Genomic DNA, 24,816 nt, shown 5'->3' on the forward strand with positions numbered 1-24,816 from the left:
AGGAAAGTTGACATTTCTGAAGAAGGGTCCTGATCTGAAACGTCAACTTTCCTGCTCCTCTGATGCTGCCTGGCCTGCTGTGCTCCTCCAGCTCCACACTGTGTTAACAAACTGTTGGAGTCTCTTTTGGTGCAGTGATACTGCCCCTAACTCTGGACCAAGAAGCTTAGGTTCAAGTCCCACCTACTCTGGAGGTATTTAATAACATTCCTAAACAGTTTGATTAGGAAATATCTACATTGTGCTCCGTTCAGTTCTGAAGAAGGGTCACTGGACCTGAAATATTAACTGTGCTTTCTCTGCTCATTTACTGCCAGACGTGCTGACATTCTCCAGCAATTTCTATTTTTGTTTTGTGACAGAATGTCTTTGTCTTTGTCTTTGTTTTCAGCTGTACTGAAATTCTGTGCTCCAAATGAGTATCTCTAAAATAGTAAGAGATTGTGTTGATGTCCAAAGAGACTTGGGTGCACTTGTTCATAAGTCACTGAAAGCTAACGTGGGGGTGTATAAGGAAAGCAACTTATTAGAAGTGAATTTGAGTACAAAAGTGAGGAAGTTTTGCTGCAATTTTATAAGACCCTTGGTGAGCCTATACAAGGAAAATTGTGGTCTGCCTGCCTAAGGAAAGACGCACCTTGCTCTAAGATAGCAAGGTTAAGTGAGGAGAGATTTAAGGCGTGTGGGCCTCTCTTGGAGTTTAGAAGAATGAGATGTTCATTCAAGCATACAAAATTCTTACATAACTGGACAAGATAGATGCAGGAATGAGATTTCCCATGGCTGACAGTTCACGAACCAAGAGAGACATTCTCAAAATAAGAGGTAGTCCTATTAGGACTGAGACAAGGAGGAATATCTTCACTCTTCGCAGTTCTCTACTCAGAGAGATGTAGAAGTTCAGTCATTGAATGTTTTGAAGACCGAGATTGATGGATTGATAGACCGCGATATTAAGGATACCAAGAATTATGGGATGTTGTGGGGAAATGACATTGCAGTAGAAGATGAATGGCAGAGCAGATTCAAAGGAACAAATGGGCTAGTATTCCTCCTGTTTCTTGTGTTTTATGCCTGTTATTACATTGAAGTTGATTGAGCTTTCCCAAAGAAGGAGTCCCATTCTTCTTCACTTTGGATTCAGATTTTATCTTGACACCGTGTAAAATGTAGGCAGCCCCACTGAATCGATGGCTTCTGGGATGACTGATGAGCACAACGCATGATCTGCAGACACTACCATATGCAGCCCAGGTGGTACTTGAAAAGTTGGGGAAATGAGTCATTTGGAGGTTTGTGTCGTCACTCTGACACTTCACCGTTTTGCTTCTGTATGTACTTAATGTTTTGGTGTCTTGCAACACGTTGACTTAATTGAAGTTTGCAGTGTTCTTCATTCTTCACTGTTTGGAAGTGCCTATTATAAGATTGAAAAGCCACAATGCAATGCTGAAACAACTTCTTGTAGTTTGTAGAATTAATATATGGACCAGCACCTACGCTGCATCTTGGAAACAACATCTCTGTTCCCTGGATTGTTGTTGTCCTTCTCGTACAAAACAAATTTTGTGAAATGCTTTATTTTCCTCAAACCAGTACTCTTCAATAAAAAATGGACTATAAATCATTGTTTTAACTCCATTGCTTGTAACTCTTGGAGATTTTTATGATTTCTTGGAAATGAGTAACTGCCTATTCTGATTTGTCCCAATTTTCATTATAACCGTGAACAATGATCTATTTTCTTTACTTTTTCTGCCCATTAAAATATAATGCAAGACTGCTTCTGGTTTGGAACACTACCTTAACCTAACAATCCCTGGTCAAGCAGAGGAACTTTTCCCCACCCAGTCATGCTTATTGCATCTCCCTGAGGTTTCCTGATTTGAACCCAGAAACTGGTCTCTTTCCACAATTGATGAACTTGATTAGGAACTGATTGGAAGATGGAATTTTGAATTAAAAAGGGGTAACATTTATCTGTGCTACTAGCTGAGTCCAGCTTTGAATCTTGTGACTATAAAAAATCTGGAGTGGATTCAGAAGAAGACCTGTAGAAACTGCTTGTGTAATCAGGTTGCATTGTAATTGCTGATTTTAAACCTATTTTAGTTTGAGAGTTTAGCACCCACAAATCAGCTCTCTTAAATTGCTTTGATTAATAGATTGAAACTCGCAAAGAAAATTATGTTTTTGTGCTCTGCTTTAAAGCTTGATATTTGATTCACTATGAGGGTGGGCCACTTAAGTACAAACAAAACCAGTCTGGAATTGGAAAACAACAGCACTCCAGAATCTGCACTCACTGTGGAAAAAGAGAAATGAAAAATCTTGGTTCTTCAAACATTGCCTGGGGCATGTAGAAACTTAAGTGTATCTCAGTGACTATTTCTTTTGATCATCTTGCTCTGTTGAATTATTCAGAAACTCTGTTTACTTGTGAAATATTTGGCTGTCATCTACTTGGACTGTGAAAGTGAGAATCTGTACTTGACCTACGTCCCATCCTGTAGTCAACACTTCTGTGCTGTGGAGCATTCATTGTTTGGAGCACTTCCACTTCATTGAAACCTTTCTCTCATTCAGTAATCAGTTATTCTTTGCCATATTTGTTTTGGAAACCAAGGGATTATTGAAATCTATATTTGCATTCAATACGTTATTAAGATAATGTTGAACTGTTGATGATGCTGCTGTCAGATGAATTCTTAAGCTGTCAGGTGCATATCTATTTAGGGGCATGTAAAATATTTTGTTTGAGAGTGGAGTAGTGAATCTCTTTCCTGTAGTGCTGGCTCACTGGTTCCAGAAGTTTTGAACCTTAAGGCTATGATATGTGAGAGAAGTTCAGAAAAATTAGGAAGGCAAAGAGAAGCCTTTGGCCTGTGAGTGCAGGCTGACTGCTTTATGTGCTACTGACTGAGCTCACTTGTTTCCCCCAAGTGGTTAGCACTTTGCCATGTCATTTCAAATGCATTTTTTCTGACTAAATGCCATATCTATTATGCTTACTTTCAAAAACACACACATTGTATAGTGCCATTCATGATACAGTATTCCAATATTTGGGGTTGGCGCAAATTTTATTAAAATAAAATCAAGATCTGCGAATGCTTCAGATCTGAAACAAAGTGATGGAGAAACTCGGCAAGTGTGATGGCATTTGTGGGGTGGAAAAAGAGTTAATGTTTTGAGTCCAGTGTGAATTCAAATCATTAACTTATTTTCTCTCACCACAGATGCTCCCAGACCTGCTGAGTTTCTTGAGCACTTTGTTTTTTTACATATTTGTATTGTTGGGTTTTGTTTGTTAACATTTGACCAATACCACTGAAAGAACTGCACTGTCATTTGTCAAGATGTGAAAAGCACTATCTGTGCAAGTTTGCTCTGTTTGTTTCCAACATTACAGTAAACAGTGACTACACTTTAGTACTTCATTTCCTCTAAATGCTTTGGCACATCGCAAAAAACACTATATATGAATGTAAGTCTTCCATTCAGTAGCTACCCTTTTATTTAGCTGGCCTGCAATTAATGCTGACCTGTTTTGGTGTGGATATAGCTGCCTCTCGTTGTGTACTTTATTTGGGCAGCATGCATCTGCAGTGAGGCAACAAACAGTTTGTTTTATAATTTGTGATAGTTCTTTAAGTGAGAAAAGCATACTTAAAGGTGATAGTAAAAAGAAAAAAAAGTTGTGCTGCAACTGTATATGGAATTTGTCACCTAGTGAGATCTTATTATTCTTGGCATGTGTTTTAAACTTGATTTGAGATTTTAGAAGGCTTTGTGCTGTTGATATTTCACTTGAATTAATGCTTACATAGAAAGAATAGGGTTCTTAAAATGATTGATTGAAAAGTTGCTGCTCTGCATATTTGGAAGAGAAATTAGGCTCTCATTCTTAGATTCAGAATTCACAGGGGAAATTTAAACATGTAGAAACCTTGAGTTTTAAATATCTCATGCCTGGAACATCTAAATAAAATGTTCCCGAAATCCTCGATTGGAATGCTTTTTATTGACAATGCATTGTGCTTCTATTCCAAATAAGTGGAAGCAAAAAATGTATCTGAGCCCTGTAGCCTAAAATTGGTTGTATGCCTATACTATCCTAACAATGTTTTAAGTCTGCTTTTGCCACCATTTTCTATCATCATCTACTGCTTGCCTTAGGCTAGTTCATTCATTACCACTTTGTCATCCTGCCCTCCCAACCATCACATTGCTGCTCACTTAGCCTTTAGTGATCTACTATGTCAGCCATCACCACCTCAAGTTTAGGTGAATGCTATAATCTTTCTTTTGTAAACAAAAAAGAGGAGCTGTTTGAACCTCCCTGGCCTGGAAGCCTGGATTAGGCTCTTCCAAGTTAGTGTAAAATGGCTGCTTGCTTATTGGTTAAAATTCTTACCTTTTTTGAGTTCTCCCAAATTCAAAATACTGATGGAAGAAGACTTTTTCTTCCCTACACCTGTACGAAAATTAACAAGCTTATTACAGATAAAGAGCCCAGGGTCATATCTTGGACATTGTCCTCTTCAGCTATTCTTCAAACGCATAAAACTGCCAGTAAACAGGCTGTTGAAGTATGGATTTATTGTGATAGACTATAAACCTGGTTGTAATGTCTTGCTGACTATCCAATAAACTTTGGCTGTTGTAATATTGTGGACCATGTTAGACTTCCACATCAATTTTTGTTATGTGCAACCCATCATTCTGTGCTTGTGTTGACTGACAGTTTTAAGGGTTCCTCATTTTGATCTGCAAATTAGCCTGTACAACAGAATACTACATTATTGCTACCAGAATGAGTTTTTTTTTACAGTCTATTTGGTGTGTGGGTGATTAATTTTCTGGATTTCACTGCTCCTCAACCCAAAACCTGATTGGTCTATTGATAAGGTGAATTGAGAGTGACAGCACTTGATATTAAGGCAGCATTCAACTGAGTGGGACATCAGGAAGCGCTAGAAAATTTGGAATGGTTGTGAATCAAGGGGCAAATTCTCCGCTAGTTGGAGTCGTACCAGGCACAAAGGAAGATAGTTGTAGTTGTTGGAGGTCAGCTGCAGGACATCTCTGCAGGAGTTCCTCAGGGTAGTGTCAGTGACCTTTCCTCCATCGTAGGATCAGAAGTGGGGATGTTCGCTGATTTGCGCAATGTTCAGCACCATTCACAACTCCTCAGGTACTGAAGTAGGCCGTGTTCAAATGCAACAAGATCTGGCAATACCTACATTCTTGCTTTCCATATAAATATAGTAGCTACAAGAGCAGGTCAGAGGCTAGGAACAATGAGGCAGGTAACTCATCTCCTGAATCTATAAAGCCTGTCCACCAACCACCAGGCACAAGTCAGGAGTGTGATGGAACACGCTGGCATTTGCTTGGATGAGTGCACCTCCAACAGCAATCAAGAAGCTTGACACGATCCAGGACGAAGCAGCCCACTTGATTTGCACCATATCCGTTCTCTTCACCACCAATGCTCAGTAGCAGCAGTGTATACTAACTACAAGATGTAGTGCAGAAATTCAGCAATGATCCTTAGACAGCACCTTCCAAACCCTCAACCACTTCCATCTAGAAGGACAAGGACAGCAGATACATAGGAACTTGCAGGTGGTGGTGTTCCCCTTCAAGCTACTCACTGTCTTGTCTTGGAAATATATCACAGTTTCTTCAGTGCCAGTGAATCAGAATCCTGGAATTCCCTCTGTAACAGCATTGTGGATCAACCTGCAGCAGTTCAAGAAGGCAGCTCACCACCACCTTCTTGAGGGGAAACTCGGGATGAAGAATAAATGCTGGCCAGTCAGTGACACTCTGCTACCACAAATGAATACATTAAAAAAAAAGCCTATGTTTGTATGAAATGTGTTGTGGATCTCGCACTCCTGTGAGACAAAAGTTCTGAGAGGCCCTACTGATTTGCTATTTTAACCATTATTAGCTTACTATTTTAAGACTTGGTTATATTTGTAGTCTGTTGCGTTTTGAACTGTAAAGCAGTTCACCGATCGTCTGCATTGTAACCAAATTCATAACAGTAAAAATTCTTGATGCAGTCATGTCTTTTGACATTCCTTGTCCTACGCTCCTGTAAGTGTATTGTTAAATCCTTCGGTTTAGCCATCCATTATTGCCACAGACAGATTCTTGGGGGTCCGTTGTCATATTCTTCTAAGCAACTCTTCCTTTGTTATCATCCAGTTTTCTCTCAAATCCCTGTATCCACAGTTGATGGTTAAGACTAATTTTAATGAAAAATGTTTTCTCTCCTTGGGATTATGAGCATTGCAGGTAAGACCAGTGCGTGTTGTCCATCTCTAATTGTCCTTTAAGGTGGTGAGCCACCTTCTCTAAACTGCTGCACACCATGTGATGAGATATCCCCGTAGTGCTGTAAGAGAGATTCAAGTCTTTGGCTAGCAACAGTGAAGGAAGAGTGCAATGGTTCCAAATCCAGATTTTGTGTGGCTTGAGGGGAGTATGAAAGTGCCGATGTTTCCATGAGTCTTTGCCCTTGTCCCTCTAGGTGATGGAGTTTTGCAGATTTTGAAAGAGCTTCAATGAATTGCTGCAGGGTGGTGTTGGTGGAGGAATTCAGTGATGATTGGTCTGTTGAATATTAAAGGGAGGAGCGGATAGGTGGGAGAAAAGATTGACTGACTGGTCGAGGAGGTGGAGACGAGACGGGCTGGTCTTGGGATGAGGTCAGGGGAGGGTAGATTTTGAAGCTTGTGAAGTCCACATTTCTCCCACCTATCTGCTCCTCCTACCTCACTGACCAACCTTCACCCCCACTTCCTACCTACTAGCTTCATCCCCGCCTCCTTGACCTGTCCATCTTCTCTCCACCTATCTGCTCCTCTGTCCACCTTCCATCATCACCTCCCCCCTCTCTATTTATTTCGGAGCCCCTTTCCCCTCCCACACTTCTGAAGAAGGGTCCAGACCCGAAACATCAGCCTTCCTGCTCCTCTGATGCTGCCTGGCCTGCTGTGTTCGTCCAGCTCTACACCTTGTTACCTCAGACTCCAGCATTGGCAGTTCCTACTATCTCTAAATTCAGTGTTAGCATTTGTTTCAAGTGATCTAGAATACAAGAGCCAGGCAATATTGCTGAGGCTGTATAATGGCTGTGGTCAGACCACATTTGGAATACTGTGAGCTGTTTTGGACCCCTTATCTATGGAAGGACGTGCTGACCATGGAGGGGGTCCAGAGGAGGTTTACAAGAATGATCCCAGGGATTAGGCCTGTGTAGAGTAGATATGGAGAAGATACTTTCCCTATTAGGAGAGACTACGAGCTGAGGGCACAGCCTTGGTGAAGAAATGACCCATTAGTACTGAGACGAGGCAGAATTGCTTCACCCGGAGTGTGGCAAATCTGTAGAATTCATTGCCATGGAGGGCTGTGGAAGCCAAGTTATAGAGCATATTTAAGACAGAGATAGGTTCTTGATTAGTAAGGGGATCAAGGGTTATGGAGGAGAAGGCATGGGGATTGGGGTTGAGAAAGATATTAGTCATGATTAAATGACGGAGCAGACTCAACAGGCCAAATAGACTAATTCTGCTGTTATATCCTGTGCTCTTATCTTTACATCTTGATATCTCTTACATATCTCTTTTTATATTTTATGGTCTAACTGAAAACACCCTTCCCTCCTCATTGTTTTATTTGGAGGGTTTGAATGTAGCCTGGCATATAGTTCAAAGTATTCATCTACAATCTTTTTGCATGCCAGATAGTTTGAGTATAAATTGAGGTGGGTATTAATGTGAAGTTCAGTTTTTAGTTCTGCCTTTTCAAGTGTTTAGCAAAACCCGGCCTTAAAAATGTGAATACTGACAAAAAAGAAAATCTGCACCGAAGTACACTTCCCTACAGTTGCAAATATAAATCAAGATGTGCTGTCTGTTGATAAATTGCCTTGGAAATACTACTTTTTAAAAAAAAAAATTGTGAAGTACCTTTCTCTCTCACAACTTAAAAGTTCCAGCACACATCATATAAAGGCTGTGCAATGACTTCACAAAAGGAGTGCACCACAACCAGGTTACTTAGAAAGTGTGGCTGCAGCCAAGGGCCAGAGTTGATATTGTTTTCTCGGCCTTGATTGCTGAGCAATTGCTCATTTCTGTAGCCAGGTCCATTATTGACATGCCCATCATGGTCAGTGGACAATGCAAAGTGAGCCATTATCAACAGATCCCAGAATGTGTAGTAATGTGGAGGTGACCATTCCTCGGTGTGATTTGGGTTTACTACTCACTTTCAGCAATGCTGTAAAATTATTATATTTTAAACTAGTCAAAGCAAAGATTAAATCTGGGTATATCGACATTCAATATTGATGCTAATTGCAAAACCTGGAAAATAATGACCTAATTTGAATTCTGTGCCATTCGTAAACATAATCGGAAAATATACTTCTCTCATGATGGCATATAGTCTTTGAGTTAGAGCATTTTGGAAGGTTCTGATAAATGCTGCATTTTGTAAAAGTCAATACAACTGAGTTTGTTTTTAGTATTTGCAGAAGTATTATTTGTTTTATTTTGGGACTTGCCCAGAAAATTTTTTTCCGGTTGAGTACATGCTCCAAATTGAAGCTCGAGTTGTTTGTACAAAAGGTCTTTGGGAGTGTGACAGGTCCCATATCTTAATAAAAGTTTTCCAATGCCATTACTTCTCCTGTGCTGGGTTCCTACACACATGATCCTGACCGTATGTACAATCATTTGGTATATTGCATTCCAGAAACTTTTTGTTGACTTTTCTTTTTGTTTAAGGAAAGCCAGCCTGGATTTGGACGCCTGTGAGTGCTCATCAATCCAAAGAGATTGTTGTTTGCTACATCTAAATTCTTACCAACTTAAAGGCCCATCTGTTGTCGGAGAGATATACTCTATTTAATATGCTTAGAATCATGAAGAACTTGCCCATGAACTAAATCTTGTCTTTTTCCCCAAAAACCTCTAACCTTTTTTCCAGTAATCTGTTTATCAGATTCAGTTACTTGTGACTAAACAACTAGAAATTGAGGACTCCGTTTACGTTCAGTTTACATGTAGTAATCATCTGCATATCTCTGGATTTTATTTACAGCATGGCACTAATGGTGGGACTTATCCTCCCCATCAGCCTCACTCTGTTGTAAAGAGAAACCTTTATCGTAGTGATCATTGTAAATCTACCAAAGCATAGCTTTACAGTTCTTCAGTTTGCATTAAACAGTTTTCTTTTTTGGTGTATTGAATTGTTATTCATATTTCATATCTGTGGAGGTCCAGATAAAATCTACACCTAGTGGGATTTGCTCTCTAACATGGATGTAAAAGCATGGGCCAAGAGACATGGTTCCATTCCAGCTCGGAGCCATGTATTTGAAAATGTCCATTATTGGTGAAATTACCCACAAAGCCAAAATGTAGCCACTATTCAAGCATCTGTAGAAGAGCAGATGGTCAAGAATTGCTTCTAGGCATGTGCAGAGTCCTGTGATGAATTTTGAGGCACTGCTACTTCCAGAATCATAACCTAAAAATACTATTCTGCTATTATGGGAGTGCAGCTTGTGCGTCCAACTGCCTTGGGAAGTTGAAAGGCCATTTCCTGTGAAGAAATATCTCTTACTACTTCCATCAGATTGTCTATCTGTATTCATTATCTTTGTGTTTTTGGCTGTTTTCTGATTTTTGTTTCTTACAAACTTGCAAATATATGAAAAAGAAAGTAAACTTGTACTGAACACTGTAAAGCAATTCGAGGACAGTAAGAGAGAAATAGAGAAAATAAATAAAACTGAGGTTGAATTGCCAATAAATGTTTTCTTCTAAATTCCCCAATATTATGTACCCCATTCATGACCAAGGTTAGTTATTGTAGTTGCCAGCTTCAGATAGGCTACTCTTGAACGTGCTATGTTGTACTGCCAGTTTGTGTTTTTTTTTGTTTTCTTATGCCAGAGAGCAGGGCTGTGCTTGTAAGGAATTGAGAACTTCAATCCAAAGCTAATATTGAGAAATCCAATGAAAGGTCAAAGCCTATAAATGTTAAGTAACTTTTCCAGTGAGAGAATCTGACGTTTGCCACTTGTCATTCAATGGCATGACCGTTGCTGAATCCTCCACTAAACATCATGAGGGTTACCATTGGTCAGAAACTCAACTGGACTTTCCATATAAATACGGTAGCTGCAAGATCTAGTCAGAAGCTAGGAATACTGCAGTGAGGAACTCGCATCCTGACTCCCCAAAGCCTGTTTGCCATATACAAGGCACAAGTCAGGAGTGTGTGGAATATTCTCCATTCGCCTGGATGGATGAGTCTCCACAACACTCAAGAAGCTTGACACCATCTAGGACAAGCAACCCATTGGATTGGCATCCATCTGCAAACATTCACTCCATTCCATACCTGGTAGTGGTGAGTGCCATATACAAGAAGCATTACAAAAATTCAGCGCAACCGCTCAAAGAACAAGAGCAGCAGATGCATGGGAACACCACCACCAACGAGTTCTCCTCCAAACCACTCACCATCCTGACTTAGAAATATATCACTGTTCCTTCAGTGTCAATGAGCCAAATTTTGGGCACTCCCTTCCTTACACTATTGTGGGCTTACTTGTACCATAGGGACTGCAGTTCACGAGGTCATCACCACTTTCTCAAGGGCAAATAGGCATAGGCAGTAAATGCTGGCCCAGCCAGTGATGCCCACATGCAATGAGTAAATTTTTTTTTAAAAATGACAGACCAGTTTTGGTGAGATTGGGGTGGGGAAATCAAATAGTGACTCCAAAATATCAGACTTCTGGTATTATGTCTGTAGAAAGAAGCCAAGTCTAAAGGTGATAAAATAGTTCTCCAGTTATAATTGTATGCTTAACATTCCCAAAATTGCTCCTACTGACTCCTTCAAACCTGTAAATCATTTTTGTATTGGATGACGTGCCACTGGCTCCCAATGTGAAAGCTAGCAGCAATCCTTGTGCACTTGCCAGGCTGTTGAAGCTAGTGGAGAAAACTTTTAAAACCAGATTTTCCTCATAGCCAGAATTCGTGAATGCAACAAGTTTACTTTGAGATTGCAGCTGTCTCTGTAAGACTCATGTAGGAGTGCTAGTGTGGTTCTAATGCGGTATAGAGTGGCTAGTAAAAGGTTTGATGTGGCGTGAAACAAATTTGCTGTTAGTAACTTCTTTTTTTGAATGGTGTTGTTTTCTTTAAAGTTAGTGAGCATTTTCTAACAGTTTTTTTTCCCTTTTAAAGCAAATGTTGATGAAACAACAAGAGAGACTATCAGAAAGAGAACAGGATATTGAAGAACAAATCTACAAACTGAAAACTGATAAAAGTGTGATTGAGGTAAGTAGAATCAATGTTTAAACCTCAGTCTTGTGACCCAACTCCTTTTTGTGGTTGTGCGAATATTAAATGGAGACAGTTTAATGTAATTTGTCGAAGCCTTGACATTTTGTCTTGGACTTAATTTAGAGCATTGTTCTCATCAAGCTGATGAATGGTGCCATTAAGGAAGCACATCATTACCTGCCATTATCAGTTAGGTGCAACGTTGTAATTCTCCAGTTTTAAATTCACCTCTGTATCACCAGATTCTATTGCCTGTCAAATTCTGTACACACTTTGTATCCTAATGCGACCAGTGGTGTACCACAAGGATCTGTGTTAGGTCCTCAGTTATTCACATTATTTATTAACAACTTAGGTAATGCACAGAAAGTCATAATCCATTGTATAGACACTGTAGGTGATAGCATAAAATTGCAAAGGGATATGATAGCCTAAGTGAATGGGCAAAACTGTGGCAGATGGAGATCAAGCAAATATGACGTTATCCATTTTGGACTGAGAAAGGATAGATCAAGGTACTTTCTAGATGATATGAAATTAAATACAGTGGATACCCAAAGGAACTTGAGGGTTCGGGTACAGTGATCTTGAAAGTATCTCAAACGGGTGCAGAAAGCAATCCAGAAAGCTAATGGGATGCTGGCTTTTATATCTAGAGGCCTGAAGTACAAGGCTGCAGAAGTTATGCTGTAGTTATACCAAACCTTGAGTTAGAGCCCATTTGGAGTACTGTGAACAGATCTGGGCACCACACCTTAGGAAGGATATATTGGCCTTTGAGAGAGTAAAATATAGATTTACTAGAATGATGTCTGAACTTCAGGGGTTAAATTATGAAGAGGGATTACACAAGTTAGCCCGTTTTCTTTAGAATTTAGAAGTTTAAGGGATAACCTGATCAAACTTTTCAAGATATTAACAGGAACAGGGGAGATACATTATTCCCACTGGATGGGGGTTCTACCACTAGGGGGCATAGTCTGAGAATTGGGTCCAGACTGTTAAGGAGAGATGATAGGAAGCACTTTACGCATAAAGGTTGGTATGGGTTTGGAACCCTCTTCCACAAACGGCAGTGGGTGTGTGATCAGTCGTTTATTTTAAATCTGAGATCGAGAAATTTTTATTAAGGGATATGGGCCAAAGGCAGATCTGTGGAATTAGGCCACAGATTAGCCATGATCTCATTGAATGGCGGAACAGGCTCGAGGGGCTGAAAGGCATACTCCTATTTCTATGTTCCTAATGTACTGAATGTTTGGGGGGGTCAAACTGGGTGCCACCTTTCCCTCAACTGCTATTTGTATCGGATTATTGATTCATGCTCAATTTTCAATATTTAACATAATCTAGGCTGACGCTTGTGCAATACTGAAGGAGTGCTTTGATGTTTAGTAAATCATTTGGATAAGACATAAAACCAAGCTGCCAGCATAAAAGATCATGAAAGTACCGTACAAAGATTTGTGAGGATGATTTAGTGCCCAAGCCAAACTTCCCATCACTCAACATCACCAAAACCGATTGTTTTATTGTGATACATTGCTTGCAGTAAGTAAATAAGAGGTAACAAGTGGACACTGAACACCAAGAGAGAAGTAGGCAGAAAGTTTGATATGGGGCTGGATGGGAAATGAGGGAAGGTGCAGCTGGTGTGGATTTGCGCGATGAGATGATGAGGGAGGAATATAGGATACCACACAGTGTGTGTGCTTTCTCATAGTAATTCAGCTTTTAGTAAGTACTTAAGTTCTGTACTTTCCAGTATTTGTGACCGTTAATGTTCAGTCATGCCCTTCTGTGCTTGCTATCTAATGTGGACAAGATGGTAGCAATGTTGCAACTGATACACATATTCAGTCTATTTGCTATTCTTTGCTGAAGCATGTAAACTGAAGTGCATATCTATAATAGTTAGCTAAGAGCACTTTGTAGCAAATCATGCATGTTCAGATTTTTACAACGGTGTGTTCTGTTGGTAACCTTAATGCGTCACTGAAAAACTAAATTTTCAATTTGTTATCTGGGGAGTGTGGATGGGAGAGAGAGGGTAGAAATTGCATAATTATGGATGAGGAAGGCCGCATAGTCTATTTGACCTTCTTCCAAGTTGTGAGGTCTTTAATCTATATGATCTTTCCTTGCAATTCATTCTCTGATCTGAGAATTAGCCCTGTAGTTGTTAGTTGCCCTGCCTGCAGTGCTTGAAATACACTGTCTTCATAGAATCCCTCTTGCGCAATCTGAATACAACATGATAAGTTATGAGCATTGCTTTTGATTTATAATGCAATATTTAACTATATAGTTTTAAATGTAACTTTTTTTATATAATGTATTTAACAGACCCTACAAAGATTTTGGTCATCTTTGGAATAATGCCTAGCTTCTTTTTGGAAAAAAGTGCTATTATGCCTTTCGGAGTGTATGGAACATCTTTATTTCCGGTCGATTCTTGATACCCTCAGCAATGGTGTCTGTCAGATTTCTAATGAAGTTTAAACAAATGTTCCAATGTTTATTTAATTGTTTATACCCAAGGGCTGTTTTCCCATCATAAATATTATGAATTGATTTGACTAAAGCTGCCTGGCCTTTTGAGCATTAATATATGTATTTACATTAGGACTGCAAAACCTGATATTGGAAAGGGAAAACATCTGATATTGGCCCCCGTTTGAACATTTATAGAAATTGCTTTGTATGAGACAGTTCATAACAATCCAGCAATACTATGTCCAGGGTGGATGAAGTCATGGTTACACATCAAGGGAAAGGCAAAAACACACCGTTGGGGGCATATGTATGTTTGTCTTCTCAATGAGAAGTGTTTAGTGCACACATTGCTGAGTATTGTAAAGATTGATGTTAGCTGTTTCTGATGAAGGAAGCTAACTATTTGACATGTGGTGGGTTTTTAATTTTTTCAGTTCTGTGTGCATTTAGTGAATTGGGACAACCAGTAGATAAACAGAAGGCTAAGGTGCTGTATTTTCATTTTAAAAAGGAAAAAGTTCTGCACTCTCCTCATACTGGCAATGTTGTGTGTGCAAACAGCATGACTTCTGCAATTTTCAGGATGTCTGTATCCATAGATAAGACTAAATGACATTTGGTTTCAGACGCTGAGGCCTGCTTAGAGAGCAGTTGGGCTGGATTTACTTAAGACTTTTTGTGATTTTTTTTTTAATCATTTGCTAGAAAAGTATCTAAATTCTCCCCTCCACTTGTGCTGTCACCTCCTTTCCACTCCCTACCCTCACTGTCTTCAATAGCCAGTTGCTTTACTCCAGATGGTATGCATTGGATAAACTTCTGCCACTGCCCTCTTTTTAGGAAAAGGTCCAGCAGTTAAAAGAGGAAGTACGCCTGCAGTATGAGAAAATGCGTCAGATCTTGGAAGAAGATCTAGGGAAGACTTTGGAACTCATCGATAAAACACGAACAAAATTCTGTGATGAAAATGCATCACAAGTACATCAGCTAAATGAGCGACTAGAGGAGGCTAAAAAATTACTGAACTCTGTCCAAAAAATGTGGGACAGAACAGAGGATATTTCCTTTATGAAGGTAAGTTTTAAATGTCAGTGTTTAGTGATGTTGTTAATTAAACTCCAGATCAACAATTAAAATGAACTGCAGTTAGAGGATGGTAGATAATTGGACTAAGGCATATAGGCATAATTTAATTTCCATATTGAAATCCTGCAGTCAGTCTTTTATTTTTATTATACTTTGATTTTATATTATTTATAATTAAATAACAAAAATATTTTAGCAAGTTCTGAAGCATGGAATATTTTCCTGCCACATAGGCTAAAGAGTTGTGGAAAAAGCAAAATTGAGGATCTATAATGGCACTTGATGTGTTCGTTATTCTGTGACTCATTTACATTGATGTTTTCCGACATAAATATGAACATAGAAATTCATAATGGTAAAAGCTAGCTGGATGGTTTTAAATATTATGATATTACACATCTTTACACTTTACAATGTTTGAAGGTGTTTATCTAGGTAAGACCATATCAATACTGTGGCTGAGCCAAACATTGAAAAGTATGCCACAGTAGATGTGTATACATTTTCCCCTCCCTTTGATGACTGCCCAGTAGCCTTACAGAAACAAAACAATGAGTTGACTATATGAACATATACTTTGGTGTTTTTGGGTATGTCAAATTTGTAGGATGATGCCAGCATTGTCATGCTGCTTTTCAAAGCAGTCACCTTTGAATATAATCGGTGTCTTTATTGAAACTGTTTTAGCAAATGCACTTTCTGCTTCAAAAGGAGAAATGTGGGTGACTTAAAGATTTAATATAGGGTGCATACATGCCTTTGCTAATAGATTGTCTAAACTGTTTCATTGTGAGCTCTGGAGATAGGATGAGTGAAATGAAAAGGAAGATTTAAATGAGTATGCTTATTCATAACTTCATTCCATGCTAAAAGATTCCTTTTTTCAAAACGCTATTCGGCAAAACAAAATATTGCTTCGTAACTCTGTATTTTCAACTGAGAGTACCTTAAATGAGCATTGGTCATCCAGAGAGAAAGTCTGGAAAAATAATGAAAAATAAAGAAATGGTGAATGTGTGTGCACTGTAAAGACAAACAGCATGCCAAAAAAACTGTAAATCAAGAAGTAGAAAGGACAAAGTAGAGAAAACATACTGAAAGAATTAGTAAAACTAAAGGCTCATAAATCCCCTGGTCCTGATGGACTTCATTCTAGGGTCTTAAAAGAAGTGGTTGTTGAAAGAGCAGATGCATTAGTTTCAATTTTCCAAAATGCTCTAGCTTCTGGAAGTGTCACGTCAGGTTGGCAAATAGTGAACATTCGAGAAAAGAGGAATTAGACAGCCTAACATCTGTCAGAAGGGAGGTGATGGCCTAGTGGTATTATCGCTGGACAGTTAATCCAGAGACCCAGATAACGTTCTGGGGACCCGGGTTTGAATCCCACCATGGCAGATGGTGAAATTTGAATTCAGATAAAATATCTGGAGTTAAGAATCTAATGACGATCGTGAATCCATTGCTGATTGTTGGAAAAACCCATCTGGCTCACTCATGTCCTTTAGGGAAGGAAACTGCCATCTTTACCTGGTCAGGCCTACATGTGACTCCAGACCCACAGCAATGTGGTTGACTCTTAACTGCCCTCGTGGCAATCAGGGTTGGGCAATAAATGCTGCCTAGCCAGCAATGCCCTCATCCCGTGAATGAATAAAGGGAAAAAAAAACCAAGGGAGATCCATTAGAATCTATTAATAAGGATTCTAAAGCAGGACAGTTAGAAAATATTAATGCAGTTGGACAAAGTCAGCATGTGTTCAACTAAGATATTACAGCTCTTTGAGGAAAACCTTTCAGCCAGAAGTGCCGAGTAATTGATATGTCTCTGCCTGCTTCAGAATTCCCAGCATCACTGATGCCAGTCTTCAGCCAATTCAGTTCACTCCACATGATATCAAGCAACTCCTGAAAGCAAAGCATACTACAAAGGCTGTGGGCCCTGATAACATTCAAGATTGACGACTTGAGCTTCAGAACTTGCTGCACCCCTCACCACACTATTTCAGTACAGCTACAAACCTGATATCTACACAATAATGTAGGTCTTGTATATAGAAAGCAGGACAAATCTGACCCATTAAGTACTCTCTCATTGTTCTGTTTTTTGATCATCAATACTGCTATCATGCAGCACTTACTTAGCATTTACCTGCCCAGTGATACTCGGTTTGGGTTCTGCTGGGGCAGTTCACCTCCTGACTTCGTTTAAAGTGTGGTCCAAAGATGGACAAACCAAGCTGAATTTCCGAGGGGGAGGTGACAGTAACTGCCCTTGGCTTTGAGACTGCATTTGATGACGTGTGGCATCAATGAGCTCCATGTCATCTCTTCAGAAGTTCCTCAAGGTGGCATCCTTGGCCCAACCATTTTAGCTGCTTCATCAATGACCTTATGTCCATCATGAGGTCAGGAGTGGGAATGTGTAATCATCATCAAACAATGAGCAGAGTTCAGCAGCATTTGTGACTCCTCCTCCATGTCCAAATGAACCAAGAAGTCAACAATATCTGTCTTGTGGTGACAAGCAGAAAGTAATATTTGTGCCAACAATGATCATCTCCAACAAGAGAGCATCTAACCCTTGCCCTTTGACATTCAATGGCATTAGCAATACTGAATCCTTCATGATCAAAATTTTAGGTGTTGCCATTGACCTGAAATTAAACTGGGCTAGCCACACAAATACTGTAACTATGAGCTGGTCAGAGATTAAGAATCCTGTGGTAAGTAAGTCACCTCCTGTCTCCCCAACCTGCCTCCTGGCTGCTCCCGCAGCACGTCCACCATCTACAAGGCATAATTCAAGAGTGTGATGGAATTCACCTCACTTGTCTGGATGAGTGCATCTCAACAAAACGCAAACTTGTTACTATCCAGCACAAAGCAGTCTGCTTGGTTGTCATCACATTCTCAAGTATTCACCTTCTCCACCACTGGTGCACAGTAGCCAGCAGTGTGAATTATCTACAAATTGCACTGTGGCAGTTCAACTAGGTTCCTTAGACAGGTGAACATATTAAAACTTTTAAGATTCTAGTGGAAATGACAGCGTGCATGCTGAGACCATGTTCCCTCCTTCAAAGAGAGACTGAATCATAGCTTAAAGGTATGTCTTCCATTTAAGACTGAGATGAGAATTTTTTTTCCTGAGAGTCATTATTCTGTGGGTTTCTTCTTTCCAAGAGAGCAGCGGAAACAGTGTCATTGAATTTTGTTTTTTAACGTTGAGTTAGATTATTAACTGAGAAGTGCACCAAATGGTATGGAGGTAGACAAGAAAGTAGTAGCCACAATCACATCAGATCAGAACATATAAAATGACAGAGCAGGCTTAGGGGCTGAATGGTTTACTACTACAACTAAAGCTTTGCATGCTCATCAGATGCATGCCGAAGGGAAAGTCTGGCACATTTTGGGAAATGTTTAACTGCTGTTGGTGTCTTCCCTCTACAATAATAAGGGAGTTAAATTGCCTTTGCAAAAATGGAATTAAGGTTGTTGTCATTGTTTTTGTCCCTTTAATTTTAAGGGTAAGTTGTACATTGCCCCATAATCACTGTTATTATTTCATTATCCTGCAGTTCATCTCCATTTTTCTAGTTGTGCACTTATTGTCCAATGTCAGTGGACATGTGAATTTTGGATGCAGATTTTTATTGTTTGACTTGTTTGATGGGATTTCATTCCAATGGAGGGCTCATCCTGTCTGCTTCAGTGGTGGTGTTGAGGTGGAAATGGTTGAGAGCGTCAAGGTCCTGGAAGTGATGATCATCAACAATCTTTGTTCTGGTCTACCCATGCCAGCACGATGGTCAAGAAAGCACAGCAATGCCTCTACTTCCTTAGGAGGTTAAGGAAATTTGACATCTCCACAAAGACACTTAACACATTTTACAGATGCGTCATGGAAAGCATCCTCTTTGGATGCATTGCAGCGTGGCATGGAAACTGCTCTTCTCAGGACCCTCTATAGAGAGTTGTGAACACAGCCCAGCCCATCATGCAAACCAGCCTTCCATCCATCCTTTACGCTGCCTCGGGAAAGCAACCAACACAATCAAAGACCCCTCCCACCCCTGTTACACCCTCTTCCATTGGGCAGAACATTTCAAGTTTGAATACGCATATGAACAGATTCTTCCCTGCTGTTATCAATTATTGAACGGACCTCTCAAATGTTAATGTTGATCTCTGTCTTGCTTGCTCTCTGCAGCTGTATAATTGCAGAAGAGAGTGCAGAATACACTTGGTATTCCTCCTTGATCTGCCTATATAGCATGCAAAACAACACTAGTCACTATCTTGTGATGATAACCATGAAGTAAGCTCTAAAACTCAATAGGAAAATTAAGCATTTCTTCAGTTTGTAACTTTGAAAACGTAATGTTTTGACTGCTTCTGAAACACTTCATTTAGACATTTCTGTTTCCAATTTCACTTGTGCAGTAGCAATTGCTGAGCTCTCTACCTGGTCACAATAATCCGTTATTGTAATTATTTGAGAATACTTGCAGCCGGAATTGAACCTGAGAACTGGATAATCTATTTGAAAGGAGGAAAAAAAATCAACTAGTGACTTCAGACCATTCTCAGTCGCAGTTAGTCCTGGATAATGAATTAGTTGATCAAAAAGAAGCCACATGTTCTATATTCTGAAAATTACAGACAATGCATTGCTGCGTTGATTAGTGTCATGTGATTCCTGTGAAAATTGCCCATGATGAAATGTTGGCTAAGAGACTTGATTTAAGCTTCATTTGCAAAGTTTACTCATCATCTGTCCAGATTCTTGCATATATAATGACATCTTGTATACAGTACTAGAAAACTGTTAGTTTACTATCAAGAATGAGCATGTAGAGTTATTTGAGAAGAATCTAATGATCACAGGACTTTCATTTCTGTTCATTCAGTTTTAACGGCGGAGTGTTAATGTTCAAAAGATTTTATCAGGAAACATCCAGGATCTAACTTTGCTTCTCTCATTTTAAACATAATTGTTTAATGTGAAAAACGACTAAAAAGGCTACTCAATATGTTGCTTAATTATAACTTGTACATTTTTTGTTTTTTTTTTCCCAGAATACCAAATCAGTAAAGATTTTACTAGAAAGGTAAGCATCAATATTTTTTAGATTTTCTAGTATAATTTGTAAGTGAAGGATGTCAGGTCATCTACATGTGGGATAATGTTGAAAGCAGCCCTGATGTGTCTTTTTATGGAATGCTATACATGCTGGAGCATGTTGAACTGTGAATCGACTTGGGCTATTATTGATAGCAGCAGTAATTCTATTAATTGATGTAGATTACAAGTTGTATAGCAGTATAGCCTTGCCCTATAAATCAAACCATCTGTCTTAGCACCAGATTTAGATTATATAAATAAAACCACTAAGGATTCTTCAAAGTAAACTGATCTGTCTTTCTGCATGGTCTGTTCAAATTTCATCCGTTGGCCCCATAAAAATACTGTCATAATTTTCAATGTGTTATACGCAGGAAGTGACCAAGACCAAGTCTTCAAGTTAGGCAGGGTTAGAAGCAGGGAATAATTCAACTTCACTACTGCAATGTATGGTGGATGCTAGGGTGCTGGATACACTTGAGGAGGAGGTAGACAGACAGATTTTTAATTAGTAATAGGTTGAAGGGTTATGGAGAGCAGGCAGGAAATTGGTGTTGAGGCTGAGATGAGTCAGCCATGATCATATCAAATGGTGGAGCAAGCTCGGTTGAATTGCCTACTCCTACTCCTAGTTTATATGCTCTTAAGTCACTGTTTTAAAGTATTCTTGTTGATTTTATATTGCTTGAAAAATTTGTCAAGAAGCAAAACGTAGAATATTTTGAGAGGTAGAGATGTTTAGTTGCTCATCAAGGCTGCTGTAAAATGTAGGTCATGAAGTGGGAGCCTTGTAAAACAGTTGTGTGACATTACTATTGCTGGTGGGAGGGTGCGGTTACAATATGGATTGTCATAAATATAAAGGCAATAATTGTAAAAGCGTGACCTTAACTGGAGGTAGTAAGATTCTACACTCTGTTGTTTAATAGAAAGTGTACGTGTGCACAGAATTTTTGATGGTGTGTATAAGTTCTGATTTTGGCTAGCCTCCTGTTCATTGCTTCACATCCATTATAAAGGAATTGAAACCGTAAAAGACTAGATAAAAGGCTGTAACAACTATCTAGTAACAATGAATTTTCCCAAACTGTATGGGGAATTAAACATATATCAGATTGAAAACATTCTCTCTTTCCCCCATTCCTATGGTAAAACAAGCTAAACCCATTTAAAACAAAGTACTCAGCAGGCCAGCCAGCATCTGTAACAAAATGAGTTGGTGTTTCAGCTTGATGACCTTTCACCAGAGCCTTAAATTTTATTTGCATAAAAGAAAATCTTGCAAGTGCCAGCCTTATTTAAAGATGCCCATTTCTGTGAAGTGTTGATTCTGCTATTAACACTCCAGGAGAACCATGCAGATTAAAGTACTGTAACTTTGTTTCCTGTAGTTTTTGCATTGCATTGTAGCTACTGCCTTGATCATCTGTAATGTGTATCTTTACGTGGCAATCTTATAGTTTATGTCCATGGTACAAGATCATTGATTATAACTGCAACAAATGAGTAGTTATACATATGTAGAAACCACCCAGTGATTATTTGTTGTATCTGATCATCTCAGAGCTGTGAGGTTTAGCTGGTTGACTCCATGTTGACTATTCTGCAGCATTTCAGTTTAGAATGTAGATTATCCTAAAGAGTGTCTTGTCCTGAGATAACAAGAACTGCAGATGCTGGAGTCAGAGACCACACAGTGTGGAGCTGGAGGAACACAGCAGGCCAGGCAGCATCAGAGGAGTAGGAAAGTTGATGTTTCGGGTCAGGACCCTTCTGAAGAAGGGTCCCTACCCAGACTCCTTTCTGAAGAAGGGTCCCTACCCAAAATGCCAACTTTCTTGCCCCTCTGATGCTGCCTGGCCTGCTGCGTTCCTCCAGCTCCAAGCTGTGATGTCAGTGTCTTGTCCTGGTTGTGACTGCAGTGACAAGTTGAATGTATTTTCTGTACAAAATTGTAAATATTCTTCGTTCTCAATCACAATAGCTAACACTGAGATTTGAGGGAGGAAAGTATATAGTACCAGATTTGAGAACTCTGACTACTACTTCAGTAGCATCTACTGTAGTCTAGCTTGCAAATGTCACCATCTTTATTGCAAAGAAGCTGCATGTAAATGAAAACTTTAATCTTAAAATGTTTCAGTAGTAATGTGATTGAGTGTATTTAACAATTTGCAACTTTTTGAGTGGTAAGCAAACATTTTTCTACAGGTAATCATTCTGTTCATTTTCAGTATGTTCTTGGTAAAATAACTATCCTTTTTAAACTTAATTGGCAAAAATATTACTAGAGTTAATCTAGCAATTTATTTACAAGGAATATTTTTGTTGTTTTTTTTCATTGCAGTACAATACTGGATTGTAACATTGTCGTTGCATTTTATTGCCTGTAAACTGCACACTGAGTAGGAGATTGCAACAAAATTATGTTATAAAACTGGATTTGCATATTACCAACAGGAAATGTTTTATTTCCTTTTATTAAGGACTCAAGCTTGTACCGGAAACGGATTGCCACCTCCCAAATTTGGTCACCTCCAGCCAAAACCTTTCTTAAGTGAGATTGGTAAAAAGGAAAAACACATCAGAAAGTTGCTTGAAGGTAAAGCATCCTTTTGTTTTAAAAAGTACTCTCAAAAGCAAGTGTCTTCTTCAGATTAAGTGGAGTTAGAGGCTGTGCTGTACTTAAATCTGAAATAAACAGTTTTAAAGCTATATATTAATTTGTTTTTAGAATACTTAGAATTTGTACTAATTGCTGAGTAGAAACTGGGAAGTTTTGGAGCAGTAGAATTAGTTGGAGGGGAGGAATTTCTCTGCAGGCACAGGCTGGAGAATTGGGAGCTGCATAAATGCAGTGAAGGCAGAATGGTATAATTACGATGTTACATTTCATTATTAATAGTGACATTGGAATTTATTGTGGAAGAGATTGACAGGAGTGTGTGTATATGTCTCCTGATTTGAGTGTCCCTGTCTCTCTCTTGCTCCTTTATGTGTCTATACAAATATCTATGACACCACATACTCAGTATATGTCTCCGTCTGTTCATAGAAACAGGACTATACCGCTCACTCCTCAGGCCTGTTATACTTGAGAGGTTATTCAATGAGATGATTACAGAATGTTTCCTAAGTCCATCCACCCACATGGACTCCATATCAGTTAATATCCTTGCATAGAAAAGATTATTTATCTAGTCATTAAGCTAGCATTTAGAGAAGGGCATGGGTGTAGTGGACAAATCAGATAGGGAGTTCCACACGTTTCACCATCCTTTTTGTGTGAAGAAGTGTTTTCTAACACTTCGTTGGACAGCTCTGATTTAAAGGATATAGCCTGTAGTTCTACACTTCATTTCACAACTGGGAAAAAGACTTCCCATCACATTCCAAATCCTGAAACTTCAAACAAATTGTCCATTCACCTTATGATATTCAAATTCTCCGCAAAACCTAACCCTTGCAATTCTGATAATATTGCATTCCTCCCTAGACTCATAAATCTGTGCGCAATAATCTGCATGTTGTCAAGCCAGATCTGGAGCAAATCTCCCTCCTCTCTTTATGTTGTAGCTTTCTAGTTAGGTTAATATTCCATTAGCCTCTTTGACTGACTATCTTTTAAACCTGTCTTCTACATTTAAGTGGTTGTGTAAGTGTACCCTTTAAATTGTTCCTAGCTTCCCATCATTTTTAAAAAGAGCACAACCTTTTATTTGATCCAGATAGGATGACTTCGATCTTAACCTTTGCTGAAATCTATTTGCTATTTTGCTTACTTATTTAAACTATCAGTGTCTCTTTTGTAATTTTATATTCCCAATCACACTTCTCCATGAGCATCAATCTTTTGTGTCCTTGGTAAATCTGGAAATATTTTCTATTGCGTTGCTTAAGTGACAGATGAATATGGTGAATAGTTGAAGCTGCATTGATCCTTGTGGGACACAGTTGTCTTTTCCTCCCAAATAGAGTACACACCTGTTCGTACCCTCTTTCCTCCTCCCCCCACCTTCTACATAGAACATAGGGCAGTACAGGCCCTTCGGCCCACGATGTTGTGCCAATCTATTACCCTACTAAGATCAATCTACCCTGCATACCCTACATTTTACTATCCTCCGTGTGCCTATCCAAGAGTCGCTTAAAAGTCTCTAAAGTATCTGACTCCACTACCACTGCCGGCAGTGCATTCCATATGCCCACCACTCTGTGTGAAGAACCTACTTCTGACATCTCCCCATACCTTCCTCCAATCACCTTAAAATTATGCCCCCCTCATAACAGTCATTTCGCCCTGGGAAAAAGTCTCTGGCTATCCACTCTATCTTTGCCGCTCATCATCTTGTATACCTCTATCAAGTCACCTCTCATCCTTCTTCCCTCCAATGAAAAAAGCCCTAGCTCCCCTCAACCTTTGCCCTCCAGTCCAGGCAGCATCCTGGTAAATCTCCTCTGCACCCTCTCTGAAGCTTCCACATCCTTCCTATAATGAGGTGACCAGAACTGAACACAATATTCCAAGTGTGGCCTAACCAGAGTTTTTTATAGAGCTGCAGCATAACCTCACGGCTGTTCAACTCAATTCCCCTTCTCTTTGCCCCCTTTTTCCCCCCCACCACTTCTCTTCCCCTCTTCTCTTCTCTTCTCCTCTTCTCTTCTCCCCTGCCTAATCTCTCTCCCCTCTCCTCCACTTCGCCCCCC

General features: G+C 39.4%; 1 protein-coding gene across 3 annotated transcripts in view; it reads left to right on the forward strand.

The window, feature by feature from the left end:
* The window catches only part of LOC109916642 (E3 ubiquitin-protein ligase TRIM8-like), an 84,476-nt gene that overhangs the window by 53,237 nt on the left and 6,423 nt on the right, over nucleotides 1-24,816 (forward strand). For all 3 annotated transcript variants that reach the window (XM_048608686.1, XM_048608688.1, XM_048608687.1), the window contains 4 exons: nucleotides 11,298-11,393; nucleotides 14,736-14,969; nucleotides 20,064-20,095; nucleotides 22,596-22,711. In XM_048608686.1, coding sequence (XP_048464643.1) covers nucleotides 11,298-11,393; nucleotides 14,736-14,969; nucleotides 20,064-20,095; nucleotides 22,596-22,711 — 478 coding nt within the window. The remainder of the gene's footprint in view (nucleotides 1-11,297; nucleotides 11,394-14,735; nucleotides 14,970-20,063; nucleotides 20,096-22,595; nucleotides 22,712-24,816) is intronic.

This window comes from Rhincodon typus, chromosome 20 (assembly GCF_021869965.1).
Source record: "Rhincodon typus isolate 14 chromosome 20, sRhiTyp1.1, whole genome shotgun sequence".
NCBI classification, from domain to species: Eukaryota; Metazoa; Chordata; class Chondrichthyes; order Orectolobiformes; family Rhincodontidae; genus Rhincodon; species Rhincodon typus.